The 16,146-nt window shown below is 47.8% G+C and overlaps 1 protein-coding gene across 1 annotated transcript; it reads right to left on the minus strand.

Moving 5' to 3' along the window:
- Nucleotides 1-9,503: 9,503 nt before the first annotated feature.
- Nucleotides 9,504-15,202, minus strand: LOC136551965 (glutamate decarboxylase 1-like). The gene is made up of 7 exons (XM_066543532.1): nucleotides 15,000-15,202; nucleotides 14,666-14,870; nucleotides 11,294-11,494; nucleotides 10,965-11,179; nucleotides 10,615-10,868; nucleotides 10,463-10,515; nucleotides 9,504-10,320 (listed from the first exon to the last, which is right to left on the minus strand). The coding sequence occupies exons 1-7, from the start codon at nucleotides 15,083-15,085 to the stop codon at nucleotides 9,853-9,855; spliced, it is 1,482 nt and encodes a 493-aa protein (XP_066399629.1). The 5' UTR covers nucleotides 15,086-15,202; the 3' UTR covers nucleotides 9,504-9,852.
- Between the last annotated feature and the right edge of the window lie 944 nt (nucleotides 15,203-16,146).

Consider the following 16,146-nt stretch of genomic DNA (forward strand, 5'->3'; position numbering starts at 1 on the left):
ACGAATTTTAAAGCGCGTCTAAAAACTAACCTAACACAGTTGAAGCTAAACTACCTCGACCATGCTAACGAGGGACATCAGTCTACCATAAGGAGCAAAACACAGCATTGACCTTTAGCTAGATTTTCTAGAATTAATTCACCAACATGGCATTGTCATACTGTTTTCAAACTTCAAATTTCTTCCTAGTCTTGAGCTGAATTTGACTTCAAGTTCCATTTTTAAGCCATTAGAAATACTAGCTAGTCATATTATTTTTCTACAGTAAGAGTTGCATTGTCATCTACAAAGTTTTTACTTCAAACCTTATTTAGGTGTCACATACATGCTCTATAATACTTTTGCTCAATAAAAATTATTTTTCCACCCTATTTTACGTAACATGAGTTATCGAATAAATTTTCATTTAACATTCTTATTGGTCATTTTAGGCTGCAAGAAATTTATCAACACCTTCTATCACATGTATTACTACATAAACATGATGCTCATGACATAATTTAGTAGTTTATTTAGGACGTAACACTGAGGGTGTTACAATTGGTCAACTGGCAATTCAATGACACTATGGTCATTTGATTTCTTGCAAGTAGTCTGATCTGTTATGTACTTATTTTTTTTTCCATGCTGATATATGTGAACCAGGTTGGCACCAAAGTATACTTACAGAGCTGGAAAAATCAAAATAAGTCTGCTGCATTGGGTGCAATAGTAAGTTGTGATCCAACACAAAAACTTGATGGTGTTCAGCTAGGCAAAGAATTTTGAATAGTTCGTGTTAGTTTTGCAATGGTAGATGATGAACTATTGATATAACCATACAAAGGCTACAAGGTTATTGGAGAAGTAGAAGGATGAGTTATTGTTGCATGGCCTTCAACTTTTGTACGGTCTTTTCTATAACCCAATATAACTTTAGTTCTCATAAGTGTTATATTAAATTAATCCAACTTTCATCTGTAGATCAAGAAGATAAATATATGATCACATCAATGGAACGCTAGACTAAAGTGAAGGAAGGAGAAATGACGGCTGCTGGCATACTAAGAGGGATCCCTTTATATGTTTTATATTTTGCTCACATAGGAACTTGTACTCTGAACAAAAATTGCGTCATGAATTATGTTGATGGTACTCGTTGTAATGCAATAAATTCTTTATACTATATATTTATGGTTGAGTGTGCTTATTTTTTATGTGTTGGATGGTCTTGCATTTTTCATTAAATTGTACGTGAATTATCTCTATTTTTGTCTCCAAAATTAAATAATTATATGATATTAATGACTGAATAATTTATTTCTTATAACACATGTAAGTGTTGCAACAGACCAAATCTATATGTTACAACAAACCATAGAGATCGTTCACCCATATTTTTTACAAACACATATAAGTGTTGTCATAACCCATCATTATGCGTTGCAACAGTTATTAGTATAGTTTATCAATGCATAAATAAGTATTGCAACATATCCTTGTAATGCTATTTTAGGCAACACATATTAGATGCGTTGGTATAGACCTTGCCAACGTATATATATATAGACATTTAGCAGCATATATTTGTGTTGCAAAAGGGGTATCATTTTATAGTGTACCTAGACTGATGGGATTCGACGCTCGCTCGTCTGCCTCTGCCTGCTCTCCTCTGCTGCTTGGAACCTTGGAGAGACACACGCTTCCGTTTGCCTTCCTTCCAAGTTCCAATCCAGCGGCAGGCCGGCAGGCCGGCCGGCTAGGTCACTGGCTCACTGCCACTTGTGCAACTGGTAGAAACTGGTGTCCGATCCGATGATCCAACTGACCGGTTCCTCCTGCCGAGTGATCGATGAGCATACGTCTGACGTCGTCTCCTCCTTATTATTGGGTTAAAATATCCCCTGAAGCCCCGTTTCGATCGCCCTAATTATTCCCGGCCACTAGGGATAGTTTTATTGTCATTTTGGTCCGGATCGGTGCAAGTGGCGGTGAATTGTTAACGGAAGTCAAGTAAAGGTGATCACTGAAAACTAACTGAGATCTTGCAGAAAGCGACGTCTGGACTCTCGAGGTTAGATGAAATGAGCTACCATCGCCTCTCCCCTTCCTTACCTTAAAAACTGCTTTTTGTGGAAGGAAAAGCTGGACTGGGGAGAGCCGCTTTATTTGTTATTATTATTCTGGTGCGGGAAAAAAGAAATTAAGGTTTGCGTATCATGGGTTAATTTACCCTTTTTGTCGTGTCTTGTCAATTTTGTCACTAAACTCAATCGCTGTTTGGAAAACTGTTTGTACTGTTCGTTGATTTATTGTGAGAGAAAAACATCGTTTCTTCGCTAAAAAAGTACGGCTGAAAAGACAAGCTTACAAACTTACATCTCTCTCTCTCTCAAAGAGATAGCTTTGGATGGTTAGCTAAGGGTGCGTTTAGTTCCGGCCGGATTCGGCATTTACACGGTGTTTGATGTGACGGCAAGCACTGTAGCAATTTCGTTTGTATTTGTGAATTATTATTCAAACATTGACTAATTAGGCTCAAAAGATTCGTCTCGCAAAGTTCAACCAAACTGTACAATTAGTTTTTGATTTCATCTATATTTAGTACTTCATACATGTACCGCAAGTTTGATGTGACGGGGAATCTTCTTTTTACATAGTGTCAAAGTTGGGAGTTTGGAGGAACTAAACAAGGGCTAAGATGATTGTATCCCTGTACTTATATGGATGGAACCTTAGATTCAACTTATGTGTGAATGGACCGAAAATGGCACTGCACATCAATACTAGAATGTCTATAGTGACTTTGTGGATGTTAAAATCTACGAAGCTATTCTTTTATATGTATTGTAAACATGTCGTTCGCATATATAATTTGTTCTGAACAAAGAAATTTTACTTATTGATCATCGATATGTTTCTTATTATCTAGCGATGCAGTCTGTAAGGTCCTAGACCCACATGAAGTTACATTGTTAGTTGTTCAGTCAATATGCTAAAATTGAGTTGTACGGGACAAATGACACACTCTTCCTAGCTGTATAGTTTTTTAGCCCTGTTTCCATCAAAAAAAATTGGACCACTCCTTGTCTTTTTTATTTTCTTCGTATAATAAAAATTAGGGCAAAACTTTTGGTGTATCTTCCAAAACAAAAAAAAAAAGACCCACACGAGACAGAAAAAAAAAATTCTTGTGCAGCCCCAAATTAAATGAACTATGACAGAGAAGCTGAAGCTCCGAGCTCACATCAGTCTTCTTCAAAGTTCATTTTGCGCTCTAGAAAGTAGAAGCCGAACGAACAACTGCTTGGCAAACGTGCTTTTGATCCACGTTTAATCTGGACCACGGAACTCGAGATCCAACGGCCGTCCCAAACGCGCAACCGGGGCCGCTTGCCGCATTGGATTGCACCAAGCGATCCAAACCCAAAAACTTTAGGTTAAAAAAAGCAGTGGTGGACTGCTGACGACGCTGTCGCGCACCAAGTGGCCGCGACAGATTTCTCGTGAGTGCCTGAGTGGGGGTAAAGAGTGATGATACGTCGCCCGTCCGCCCACCCGTGCGCCGGAGCCGAGGCCGCTTTTCGTTGCCAGGCGCGCGCACCGGGCCGTTTCGTAGATTCGAAGCGAGAAACCCCCCGCACCGAGCAGAGCAGTCCAGCACCACATGCGGGAATGCGTAGGCGTAGCCATCAGTCGGGGAGAAAGACAAGGCGATGCGTTCAAAAAAAAAAAAGAAAAAAAAGGCGCAAGGCGATTGTGAGTTGGAGACGAGCGGCCGGGACGGGACAACGACGAGGATAACAGATCGGAGAGGCAGAGGGGATCGATGGCCCGGGACGGCCGCGTGTGCGTGCGTGAGTGCTCCGTTCAGCTGGGATCAGATCAGGTTAGATCAGGGGGAGGTTCCCCGCTGAAGCTGAGCTGCCGGGCTTCGGCGAAAAGTGAGAGCGACTGTCATGCGTCGGTGCGGTGCGCCGTGTGGGTAGTCTGCGCAAGCTTGACGCTGCTGCCGGCTGCCCGCTGCTCTAGCTAGAAGCGCGGCGTGCGTCGATTGGTTGGTCTCCGGCGACACCTTTTGCGGCAGAGTGTGTGTACAGGTGTTTCCATGGATCAAATGATCAATGGTTGTGCTTTTTACAGGGCGTGTACAGGTGTTGTTTTACGGAGACATGCGCATCGGCTCATGTTCGCTTGGCTGATAAGTCATGATTGGAAATATAGTTGATTGATTTATTGCAAGAGAAAAATATTGTTCGTTGACTAAAAAATACGGTTTATAAGCCAAGCGAACAGGACGAAGAAAGATGCAACGTGGAGCAGGGGCACTCCATGGTGTCTTTATCACAGAATCACTAGAGGTGGAACGTAGTGCTGTAAATGTAAATCATGCGTTTGTAAGCGTCAGCGTTGGATGGAACGGCATGCCACCCTCTGCAGTCTGCACTATACAAAACAGAGAGCCAGTTTGGGTAGTCTGCAAATCTGTCCTGGACCGGAGCGAAGGAAAAAGGACTGCGTTATGATGGGCTATGGAACAGTTTCCCGGCCCAAAAAAATCGGATGCACGCGATTTCAGCCCTCAGGTTCTTGGTCTCGCCGGCGCCGCCTGCGTCCCACAGCCACGCCTGTCCCAGGTTCAGCGCCGTGCGCCGCCGGATGGTCTCACCGCGCCGCTCGCACACGTCACTCGAGAAATCAAGATGGGACTGGGAGTGAGGTGCTCTTCACTTCTTCAAGTCTCATTCGCTAAATCGCTACTGTGTGCAGTCACGCGTAAACAATATGACATCATCGATGACTTTGCAAAGCGCTATCAATTCGATTCGTTTTTTTTCGCGATCGGGTCAAGCCCGTATTTCATTAAGAAGGCATAAGTTGTAAACGTTACAAATAGGCACAATCTCATTAGCGAGACACGAGCGAGATTGACAAAGCGACGAACAAATCAACAATATTACAAAATGGATTATATGGCCAAACTGTTGCGTGACCAAAATTAAGGATCTATAGTGGCCTACAGGGCACGCTCGGCCAGCCCACGCCGGCGCCACTTACCAGGGAAAAGCACGTGCATTGCCTCTTCCTTTGAGGGTGACAATGGCAATGCAAACGCCTTCTGGAACTCTTCAAACAACGTTTGATTGGGTAGTTCAGTTTCGATCTCAAAACATAGTCGCTTCATCATTACCTTCCTTGCCCGCGCTTCAGGTATTTGGGTTTCTAAACTTGCTCTTTGCTGCAAGGCGTGCACTCCTCTTGGGGACAAGACTGTAATCGTCACCCTCCCCCGGGATTTTTGTGACCCGAAGCCTAGGTGGTGAGGAAAGGATCAACTGCTGCGGCGGCTTCTTGAAGGCGTTGATGAAAATGTCGAGCGACATGGTTGAGCCTGCGCCACTAGGCGTGACCGTGCACGCGACCCCATCCACAAGCAGAATGAGGACAGGCTCAACGATCTTAGACTCATGCTGCGAGCACACATCAACAGCAGGGGCCATGAAGCGACCTGATCTGGAAGACACCAGTTGTGATCGCATGATCGGTGTCGGCGTGCTGTCATCATCATTGCAGGTGGCAGGGCCAATGACCCGCGAGACTAGAGGCACGATCGACGACCAAGCAGCAAGCTCTGCCTCCAGCACCATCGGGTCCGGCGCGGACTCAACGCAGTACGTGCGATCAGGCACGACGAGCTCAGTCCATTCGGCACCACCGGGATCGTGCCCGTCACTGGCATCGTCGTCTAAATCGTAGCGGAGTGATGAAGATCGACCCTGGAAGGCGCGCTGGATCTAGGCATTGACGCTGGTTGTGCCCTCCGAAATGTGGTACATTGAGAAAGGTGTGCCCGAACCTCCGCTGGTGAGACGGCTGGCCGATTCCCACCAACGAGCACGACGAGAACGAGGGGGAGGTCCACTTTAGCCGGAGCAAGCTCCACGTTCCTCGAGATGACGAAGACCTCGATCTTGGGACGGCTATCAGTGTCACCCAGGAGTGGTGATGGCGGCAGCGTGTTGTCGTGGTGCTGTGGCGGTGATGATGGCGGCGTCGGTAATTCCTGCACGCGAGGAGGCGATGACGGAGCTAGATCTTGGTTTGGCACAACGCGACGTTCCGACGACGTGTTGGGTCGCCTTTGTTCGGCGAGGCGATGCGTCCTTGGGGCCCCCGCCATCCCCGACCTCCAAGGACGAGGACATGCGTGGCGGTGAGCGACCTCGCATGCATGCCCCGGGAGCGACACTGAGCGGCAATGTGGTTGTTCGCAAGGCAGTTGAAGCATAGACCCACAAGCGTCGGCGGGACTGGGCAGCAGCATTTGGGGGGTCATTCTTGAAAGGTCCTAATGGCTAGAGAGGGGTGAATAGCTTATTAAAAATTTCTACAACAACACTTAGCAAACCGGTTAGACAATTATGAGGCGAAGCAAGTGTTGCGCTAGCCTACTAAAAAAGCAAGCCAACTACCATAATTCTAGTTTGTATAGTTACTATTCACAAAATAGCTATGTCTCTACAATAAGTTAGTGCGTTCTAAAAAACTAACTAAAGAGCCACACTAACCAAACTAACAAGCTCTCACAACTAGTTACATTAAAGAGCTTGACAACTAGTTTGCGATAATATAAAGAGAGTGAGCAAGATGGTTATACCGCCGTGTCGAGGAAGGAGCCAATCAATTACAAGAATGAATACCAATGAAGACCAACCACCTTGGAATCAAATGATGACACAATGATTTTTTACCGAGGTTCATTTGCTTGCCGGCAAGCTAGTCCTCGTTGTGCGATTCACTCACTTGGAGGTTCACGCGCTAATTGGCATCACACGCCAAACCCTCAATAGAGTGCCGCACAACCAACACAAGATGAGGATCACACAAGCCACGAGCAATTCACTAGAATACATTTTGGCTCTTCGCTGGGGAAAGGTCAAGAACCCCTCACAGTCACTACGATCGGAGCCGGAGACGATCACCAACCTCTGCTCGATGATCCTCACTGCTCCAAGACGTCTAGGTGGCGGCAACCACCAAGAGTAACAAAGCGAATCCCGCAGCGAAATACGAACACCAAGTGTCTCTAGATGCAAACACTCAAGCAATGCACTTGGATTCTTTCTCTATCTCACAAAGATGTTGAATCTATGATGGCAATGAGTGAGAGGGCTTTGGCTAAGCTCACAAGGTTGCTATATCAATGCAAATGGTCAAGAGAATGAGCTAGAACTGGCCATGGGGCTTAAATAGAAGCCCACATGAAATAGAGCCGTTGGGCTCCTCACTGCACTGAACACGGGGCGACCGAATGCACCGGTCGATGTGACCGGACGTAGGACCCCAGCGTCCGGTTGCCCGATGCTTGCCACGTGTCATTAGTTCAAACGCTGATCGCCCAATCTCAACGGTCATCAGTACATTTAAGTAGTGATTGGACGCGCTGCTCAAAGTGACCGGACGCACCAACACCAGCGTCCGGTCGTTTCCAGTAAGGTACCAGAAGCACAAAATCACGACCGGACGCGTCCGGTCATGCTCGACCGGACACACCCAGCGTCCGGTCACTCAACGTCATCTTGACCGGACCCAGGCCCTGAGCGTCCGGTTATTTCTCGCTCCAGCGTTCGATCATGAGACCGAAACCACATGCTCACTGCTGCCACTGACCGGACGCGCCCGTCCTACCGAGACCAGCGTCTGGTCACTTACAGTGACCTCCGTTCACCTAGGTTAAGCCATCGGACACATCCGTTATGCTCTGTGAAAGCCTGTCTTTTCTGTACAGTGCGCTGGTGGCACTGTTGGACTGTCCGCACTCTACGGTGTATCACCTTGTGTACATATGTTAACATATTTTTTACAAATGTTTTCAAGGGTGTTAGCACTCCACTAGATCTTAAATGTATATGCAATGAGTTAGAGCATCTAGTGACACTTTGATAACAGCATTTCGATACGAGTTTCACCCTCTCTTAATAGTACGGCTATCGATCCTAAATGTGATCACACTCACTAAGTGTCTCGATCACCAAAACAAAAATGACTCCTTCCACTTATACCTTTGCCTTAACCATTTTGTTTTTCTCTTTCTTCTTTTCAAGTCCAAGCACTTGATCATCACCATTGCATCGTCACCATCATGTCATGATCTTCATTTGCTTCACCACTTGAAATATGGTACCTATCTCATAATCACTTGATAAACTAGGTTAGCACTTAGGATTTCGTCGATTCACCAACATAGAGTTTTCAGTTCTCCCTAGGCGGGCTCAATGATTTGGGAACCCATCGGCGTCGACGTTAGGCCCCTACGCGGCCCGTATACGCTGCCAAGACGTGTCAGGCACCAAGGCGCTGGTGCACCGGGACCTTGCCGCCGGCTATGGACCAAGGCGACGCTGCGTAGGTACTCGCGTGGCCCGCAGCGGTGATGTCCCACGGCTGTCGAGCGCAATGGTCCTACGCCGATGACGCCGCTTCCCCTTGGCGAACACCAGTTAGTTACCCTCCACGGCAGCTGCGTTCTATGCCGCGTCCAGAGCCCCCGCCGGCGGTGGAGGCGTGGCCCGGAGAGCCTTGCGAGCGACGTCCAGGTACGACGAGCGCATGGCAGAAGAAGCGAGTTCGTCGTCGGAGCTGCCCGCGCAGGGGTCTTCCTCCAACGCTAGAACTTACTCTTGCCAGCCGACCGACAGGCGGGGAAGAAGGGGAGGGCATGTGGGGAGAGGGAGGACGGCGAGGACCTGCCCGAGCGTGCGGCATCCTCCTCCTCCTCGTCGTCTTCCATGACGTCCTCGACGATGACTAGTGTCCCATCCTCCATCCTTCCATCCACGGCTGGCACCGGCGGAGGAGAGACGATAGCCGGGTTTTGGAGATTTCCCCGGTCGAGGGACGCACCAGGAGGAGGGCTGGGACGGGGTGGGAGGGTGTCGGCGCTGAGGTTGCTGGGGGCGGCGGCACGGTGACGGATTTGGGCCTAACCACCGTGGGAGCGGCGCGGGGAGTTGGGGAGGAGACGGCGCCCGGCTCCGTTGCTGTTGGCTTGCACACGGAGCAGACGCTGCCTCCCCTAGAAGCGATGGGGTGACCTCACCTCCCCCATGGATGGATAGATCAGGTTGCTGGGGGCTCAGATCTGGTGTTGGCTGGGTCGGATTGGTGCTTGGATGGTGGGCTGGTGTGGGTGGAGGTGCGGCGCCGCCGGCGTCGCCGAGGGGACAGCGGGGGGGGGGGGGGGGGGGGGGGGGTTCATTCTCCTCTCAGAATCTGTTTAGTTAGTTTTTTTTTTTCCTGGGGAAGTTATTATATTCTGGTTCTATAGAGTGGTTCCCTGAAAAGACCTGTTGGACTGAAAGCTGAAAAAAGCTCACTTCATACATCATACCTAGAATCACTCTACAGGTATAGTTTGTTTAAGAGAAACAATTTCCGTCAAGTAATTATTTTTCTTGGAGAATCACCTCAAGGAATCAAGAGGAGAGAAGCTATATACCACGTATATATACCAGAAAAGGATATACGAGTTAAGAATCTCAGCACATTATTTGCAGGGCCTTACGGGGGGCAAGGCAGAGTCCTTACAGATAGTTTATACAGCATACATGCAACAGGGGAGAGAAATGTGAGAATCCTTGAACACATTACACATCGAGCCGGAGCAATTCCGTCCTCTAAAAATTAACCTCGACACATTGAGCCTAAAAACACGTTCTCAGGACTCATCCGGGGGTATAAAAACTAAAAACAGATTCCCAGGACAAATTTCACCAGATGTTCAGAGAAAAGAGGGCAACTTCCGTTGGTAGAGAGCAAAGCAAACAGCACCCCCGATGCACGTACATATAGGGCCGGAAATGGATCGGCTGCTTAGCAGACGCCGTTGGTCTTCTTCTTGGCGAGGACGGCCCTCTTCCAGAGCGAGATCACCTGCCGCTTCTTCTCCATCTCCCTCTCGCTCTCCTCGGCGGCGGCGAGCTCGGCGAGGTCGCCGCTGGGGACGCGGGCGGGCAGCGCGTCCAACTCGTGCAGCACCTTCTCGATGTCGAGCACCAGGCGCTCGGCGAGGGTGCGGCTGAAGTCCTCGCGGATGACGACGCGGAGTACCGTCACGTGCTGCGCGTCGGGGGGCATCGTGTAGGCCGGCACGATCCAGCCGAAGCGGCGCAGGAAGTCGGAGATCTCGAACTCGTTGTGCCGGCTGCTGTCCTTGAGGGAGAAGGCCACCAGCGGCACGCCGTTGTCCTTGGACACGATGTTGAACTTCCCCATCTTCTCCAGACCTTGCTTCAGAACCATCGCGTTCTCCTGGCAGTTCTCCATGATGTTCTTGTAACCCTGCATTACAAGCACGCTAGCTTCTTAACAATCGAGAGCGTACTTATTTTCCACAGTGGTGTTTGTGTGTATCTGGATACACAAACAATTTTGGGGAAAATGTTACATAACTACTAATAAGAGATGAACTGAAGTAATTCACCTCAAACCCAAGGCGGATCAGCTGGTAGTACTGTGCAATAACCTGGCTGGAACCTGAAATTGTTTTGTGCACCATGAGCAGATTAGTCTGCCTGCCTGTATGACAACACACAATGCATCAAAGAACACGGAAAAAGGAGCCGGAAATGGCACCTTTGGAGAAGTTGAGGGTGAAGGTGGGCTGGTCGGCGCCGAGGTAGTTGATGTGGAAGATGAGCTCCTCCGGCAGGTCCTCCTTGGTCCTCCAGATGCACCACCCGATGCCGGCGTACACCAGGCCATACTTGTGCCCACTGACGTTGATGCTCTTCACGAGCGGCAGACGGAAGTCCCACTCCAGTTCCGGGTACAGGAACGGCGCGATGAACCCACCGCTCGCAGCGTCCACGTGGATCGGCGTGTCCCAGCTGCACGTTTTAGTCCAAGCTCATAAGGATGGATCGCACGCACCAGCATATATATTTATGAGGGTGCTTTGCTTGTCTATTTACAGTACTATTTACCCTGTCTCCGCGTTCTTCTTGGTGAGCAGGTCGTTGAGCAGCTTGACGTCCTCGAACTCGCCGTTCAGCGTGGAGCCGAGGATGGCCGCGACACAGATGGTGTTCTCGTCCACCATGTCCACGGCCTTCTGCGGGTCCATGACGTAGTAGCCGTCGCTCAGCTTCACTTCCTTCAGCTCCACCTCGAAGTAGCGCGCGAACTTCTCCCAGCAAACCTGCATTTTCCACCAAACACATTGATGGGTCGGTGTCGGTGAATGAAATACTTGAAATTTGAAGCACTGGAGTACGTGGCCTATGCAGACAGAATAGGATTGCAATTTGTTTACTTGGACATTGGCGCCGGTGACAATGTTTGGCTTGTCGCAGGGCTTGCCGGCGGCCTTCAACTTGTTCTGCCAACGCCTCTTGAACGCCAGCCCAGCCAGCATGATGGCCTCGGACGAGCCGACGGTGCCCACTCCAACAGCCGTTTCAGAGTCCCCGAGAGGAGCATTGAAGAGATGCGCGATCATGTTCACGCACCGGTTCTGCACAATCACAATTCAGACGAAAAAGTTCAATTCAAATCGATGATCATTCTGCTCTTTTACAGTGCAAATGGGAAAGTACGAAAAGCTACAGTCATGTAGTTCTGAACTTGTGTTGTAGCGCCTCTTATATTATTTTGGATTTCAAAAAAGAGGAACTTAAACAATTTGAATCAGGCAATCTTAAGGATTTCAAATGCAGTTGCAAATATCAACCCACAAGAGAAATTGGCATTCACACTTAATGATATTTCCCCACACATCTTACTATTCAAATTGAGCATCCACATCAATTCTCATGACTCATGAGATGTACTGAAAAGGAAAGAAAAATCTAAAAAATTCTTACAAAAATCAGTAGGAGTAGACTCTAATCACCACCGCTTATAATAGTCATTGTATTTATTTTATTTTCTAAATGTTTATTCACCTCTGCAATCATGAAAAACATTAAAGACTAATCCATCTGGATTACTACATATACCATTATGAAACATAATCTAAATTTTATTTTATTTTCAGGAACCCCCTAATTTTTCATACAAATTACCCACCTACCATTAGGAGAGATAGTACAAGAAACATATTTGCATCTAATTACCACCTCTGCCATTATTCAAAGTAAGCTAAAATATCTCAAATCCGAGATTAACAACATCTACTACATACACGGGCTAAAAATATAGACCAGTCTCCAGTGGACCAGTGCCCATTTAGAATAGAGAAAATTTATAAAAATCATACAAAAATTAGTCTGCATTCCAGCCTTCCAGGCATGGCTCTAGACATTGGATCCATGAAATTAGGCGAATGAAATTACACAAACCGCTTACTCATAATTTTGTTACAGATTGATCAGACATTTTGTGTAAACAAATGCTGACCTTCCAACTCTCGATGGCCGATCAAACTTTGGTGGATGTCGTCATATTGGCAAAGGGCAAGGCAAACTAAAACTCCAAAACCACAAGTCCACAACATAGACTCGTCTGATCTCTAATCTTAACGTTTATCAATGGCCACTTGTTAGTAGTAGAATGTCTTTCATTAGTTCTGTAAAACTGCTCCCTATTAGTATCAACAATCATCACTTTTTTTTACAACAAAATAGTCATCACTTTTGAGGACACCCTGATGTGAGAGCACCGGCTGCTGCCGCGGCATTATTGGTGGTGCCCCCTAGCAAGTTGGCCTCGTGTTCGGTGTCAGCGACGGCGACCGGCCAATTGGCAGCAGCGGGCAGGCGCTGGTCATGAAGTGACACGCGTTCCTTTCTCATGGTTTCAGAGAGGCAAAAAAAAAAAGAGAGAAAAGAATAGGAGCAGATACACTGCCTAAAAATACAGATAATAGTATGGGATACTAGGAGGTTCCTCGCCGACCATATGACCTCGCACCACGTGACACTTTACAAACACTACCATCGAGCTCGAGCCCGTGGTTGAGACTGCGCGACACGAATCACTGAATCAGTCACATGCGATTTGTCCGAATCCACAGAAATAGACTGTTTGTCCTGAACTGTCCTGATGGGTAGGGGCAAACGGCTTTTATTTCCGTCGCATCGGCATCGCTGCGTTGTCCGGTGGGCCGGTCCGCAGATTCCCGCGGTGATACATTGGGTACGGGGGACCGGACTTGTTCGCAAATCGCAGTATTACGCTTGCTGATTGCCGTTGCGAAGCTGCGAAGGCAGCATAAGTGCAGGATCATGGAGGCATGGACTGATCGTCTGATCCAAGGGATCAAGGGAAATGAGCCAGCGCTTCATTCGATCTTATCCCCGTCACTCTCGGTCTCTCGCGCTCTATCATTACAGCGGAAGGTGGAGAAAGAAACAGTGGTGGGATCGTGGACCAGGAAAGGAACCCCCATGTGGTTTGGCTTGGATGCTCCATCTATCGCGGAAGAAAATTATCACTAAAAACAGTCACATGCATATATCCCATCGATGGCCATCAACACAACAAGCAGGTTCGACGTCCGTCCATCAGACTACAACCTCGCACCAGGCGACACACTCTACTACCCCTGTTCAGGAACAATTGACAGGTATGCACGGCTTTCACTGTTCAAACTTTGATCAATATCATTTGTTAATATTGGATTAAACAAACGAGAAATGTACACTTCATTAGGTCTGTTATATCAATGGTACTTTAAGCATGACAAACATTTTTTGCTATTTTTTTTACAAATACTCATAGAAAAACAAATGGTCAAAATTTTAAATAAACATTAAAGAGTAAGGTCAAAACTGCCGACTAATATGGAGGGGAGGTTAATGCGTGGAACTTACTTTTTTTATTATTTTTTGTCTGGTTTGAACGGCCCCAAAGGAATTGTCTGGAATCCATGGAAATAGAATAGGAAATCATTGCTTGTCCAGTTGTCCTGATGGAAAGGTTTTTTTATTTCTGTCGTATTGCTGCGTGCGGTGCCTGGTCCACTGTGCAGGGGAACGTTCCCCTCCCCGCTACGTTTGCTGTTGCGAAGCTTCAAAGCAGCAGAACACCGACTCATCAGTCATCCAGGGTGTCGCTGTATTGGGGGGGTTGGGGGGCAGTGTTTGATTCGTATCTCCGTCACGCTCTTTTTCTCAACAGCGAGATTATTTGGAACCCAGGAATTTTTAAAATCTTCCCAGAAATCGATTCGTTTTTTATTTAAAAAATGTAGAGACAGAAATTTTTCTCATATTTCAAAAGGGGCCTCAAAGAGAAAATGGGGCAGTATTGCAGTAACGAGTATCGGAGTATGTGACGTGATGGCTGGCCTGGATAGTGGATACTCGGTCATTTTGGATTGTTTTTCAGTATTAGTTTTCTGAATCCAAGGCCAGATTGCCATCCATCGATAATATATATATATATAAATTAGCATAATAGATCCAAGGCCAGATCAGAGGACAAGTGGGCCAATGAAAAACCACGAGCCGTGTTTGACTAGTGTTCAATCGCAAAGAACCAATCAAAAAACGGGGGTCAAGCAGGCCAGGGAAAGTGGGGAAAAGGATGGATCTGATTTGCCGATTTGGGGCATTCGGGTTTCGGGATGAGGCCAGAAACCACGCTATAATGGCCCGAAACTAGCACTAGATAGCTGCGGCTCGATTGATGAGCGCGATCGACGGAGCAACAAGCAGGAGGAGGCGGCGCGGCGCGAGCGTACCTGCAGCTCGGTGGTGACGGGGTACTCGTCCATGTCGACGTAGTTCTTGTTGACGGAGGCCTGGATGAGCTTGTCGCACTCGGGCTCCATCCACGTGGTGACGAAGGACGCCAGGTTCAGCCGCGGGTTCCCGTCCAGCATCAGCTCGTCGTTGATGATCTGGTACGCCGCCTCCTTGGGGATCGACTGCTCCGACATCCGGAACCTGCGGGCGGGCCAGGCAGCAAGCGGTTAGCGGCGGTTGTTCCGGCGAAGAAAACTGCAGCGCGTAATGCTCCCGAGAGAACGCCGGAGGAAGGCCGGCCAGGCGGCGGCGCGGCAGCGGCACACGTGCCTGGGCAGGGAGGCGCGGACGTAGCGGGACGCGAACGTCGAGTGGATGGACTCATCGGAGCCGCCGACGCCGTGTGACAGCGCCATCTCGTTCGTCGATCTCTCGCCGGCGGGGAGGAAGAGGGGTGTGTTTGCTGCTGCTGGTGGTGGTGTTGGTGGCGGCTTGGGATATAGCCCAGAGCAGGAACCGACGCGGCGACGCCCCACGCGGTCGACCCGCGGCTTTGCGGTGCGTGTTTAGTCCCGTTTTAGAAATTGGCTACGGTAGCACTTTTGTTTTTATTTAACAATTAATGTTTAATTATGAACTAATTAGACTTAAAACATTCGTCTCATAATTTCCAATAAAATTATGTAATTAGTTTTTTCGTCTATATTTAATGCTCGATGCACGTATCGTAAGATTTGATGTAATAGTTACTATAGTATTTTTTTTAAAATTTTTTTAAGAACTAAACAAGCACTAATTTTGGAATGGGATGCGTGGTGAGACTAAAAAAACAGTGAGGGAACCCTGTGCCTCCGAGGTAAAAGTAAAACGAGAGCGTGTCCTTCTGGCCCCGTTTTACATGAGGTAGGCCCGGTGTGACGGTGTGTACTGACCGATCGGCTACGGCGGTCGTCCTTAGCCACGGTCTTTTGCCATGTTAGCTTGGCTCACAATGATGGCTGAAATATTGTCGGCTGTTATACGCGGAAAGTTTCCGATCGCTCGTAACGCGCTCCTTCCATGTTGCTCCACCTTCTTTCTCTTGTTTTCTTCCCTTATTAGATATAATAAAAATAAATTAACTAGTGCTGATAAATAAATTAATTGTTAGTGGAGGATTGGTTTCCCTGATGCCGGCGGGAAGCAAGGTGGATATATGATGGATGGACGGTGGAGGCAGGGCAGCGGCAGTCGGTGATATTCTTTTGTTTTTGGCGACACGCTTTGACGCTACCACTGTTTCTTTTTAATTATTTCATTCAAACGTATTAACCTAATCCAAGCATGCCTGCACACCTCTTGGCTCTTGCTTTTTCTATTGGCGGATACCGGATAGAGAGAACTTGAAAGGTCTGTTCGTTTGTACTTGTACTTGTACGCGTATGAATATGATAGGGGCCAAGCACGATGGGAATATGGAGTGGTTGTTGGGAGATCT

This window comes from Miscanthus floridulus, chromosome 1, assembly GCF_019320115.1.
Source record: "Miscanthus floridulus cultivar M001 chromosome 1, ASM1932011v1, whole genome shotgun sequence".
Taxonomy (NCBI): domain Eukaryota; kingdom Viridiplantae; phylum Streptophyta; class Magnoliopsida; order Poales; family Poaceae; genus Miscanthus; species Miscanthus floridulus.

Excerpts from the sequence above, each read along its gene's own strand:
- LOC136551965 (XM_066543532.1), bottom strand. The coding sequence starts at position 15,085 with ATGGCGCTGTCACACGGCGTCGGCGGCTCCGATGAGTCCATCCACTCG. Across the intron at positions 14,871-14,999 it reads GTCCGCGCCTCCCTGCCCAG|GTTCCGGATGTCGGAGCAGT; the intron begins GCACGTGTGCCG and ends GCCCGCCCGCAG. Across the intron at positions 10,321-10,462 it reads TGATCCGCCTTGGGTTTGAG|GGTTACAAGAACATCATGGA; the intron begins GTGAATTACTTC and ends CTTGTAATGCAG.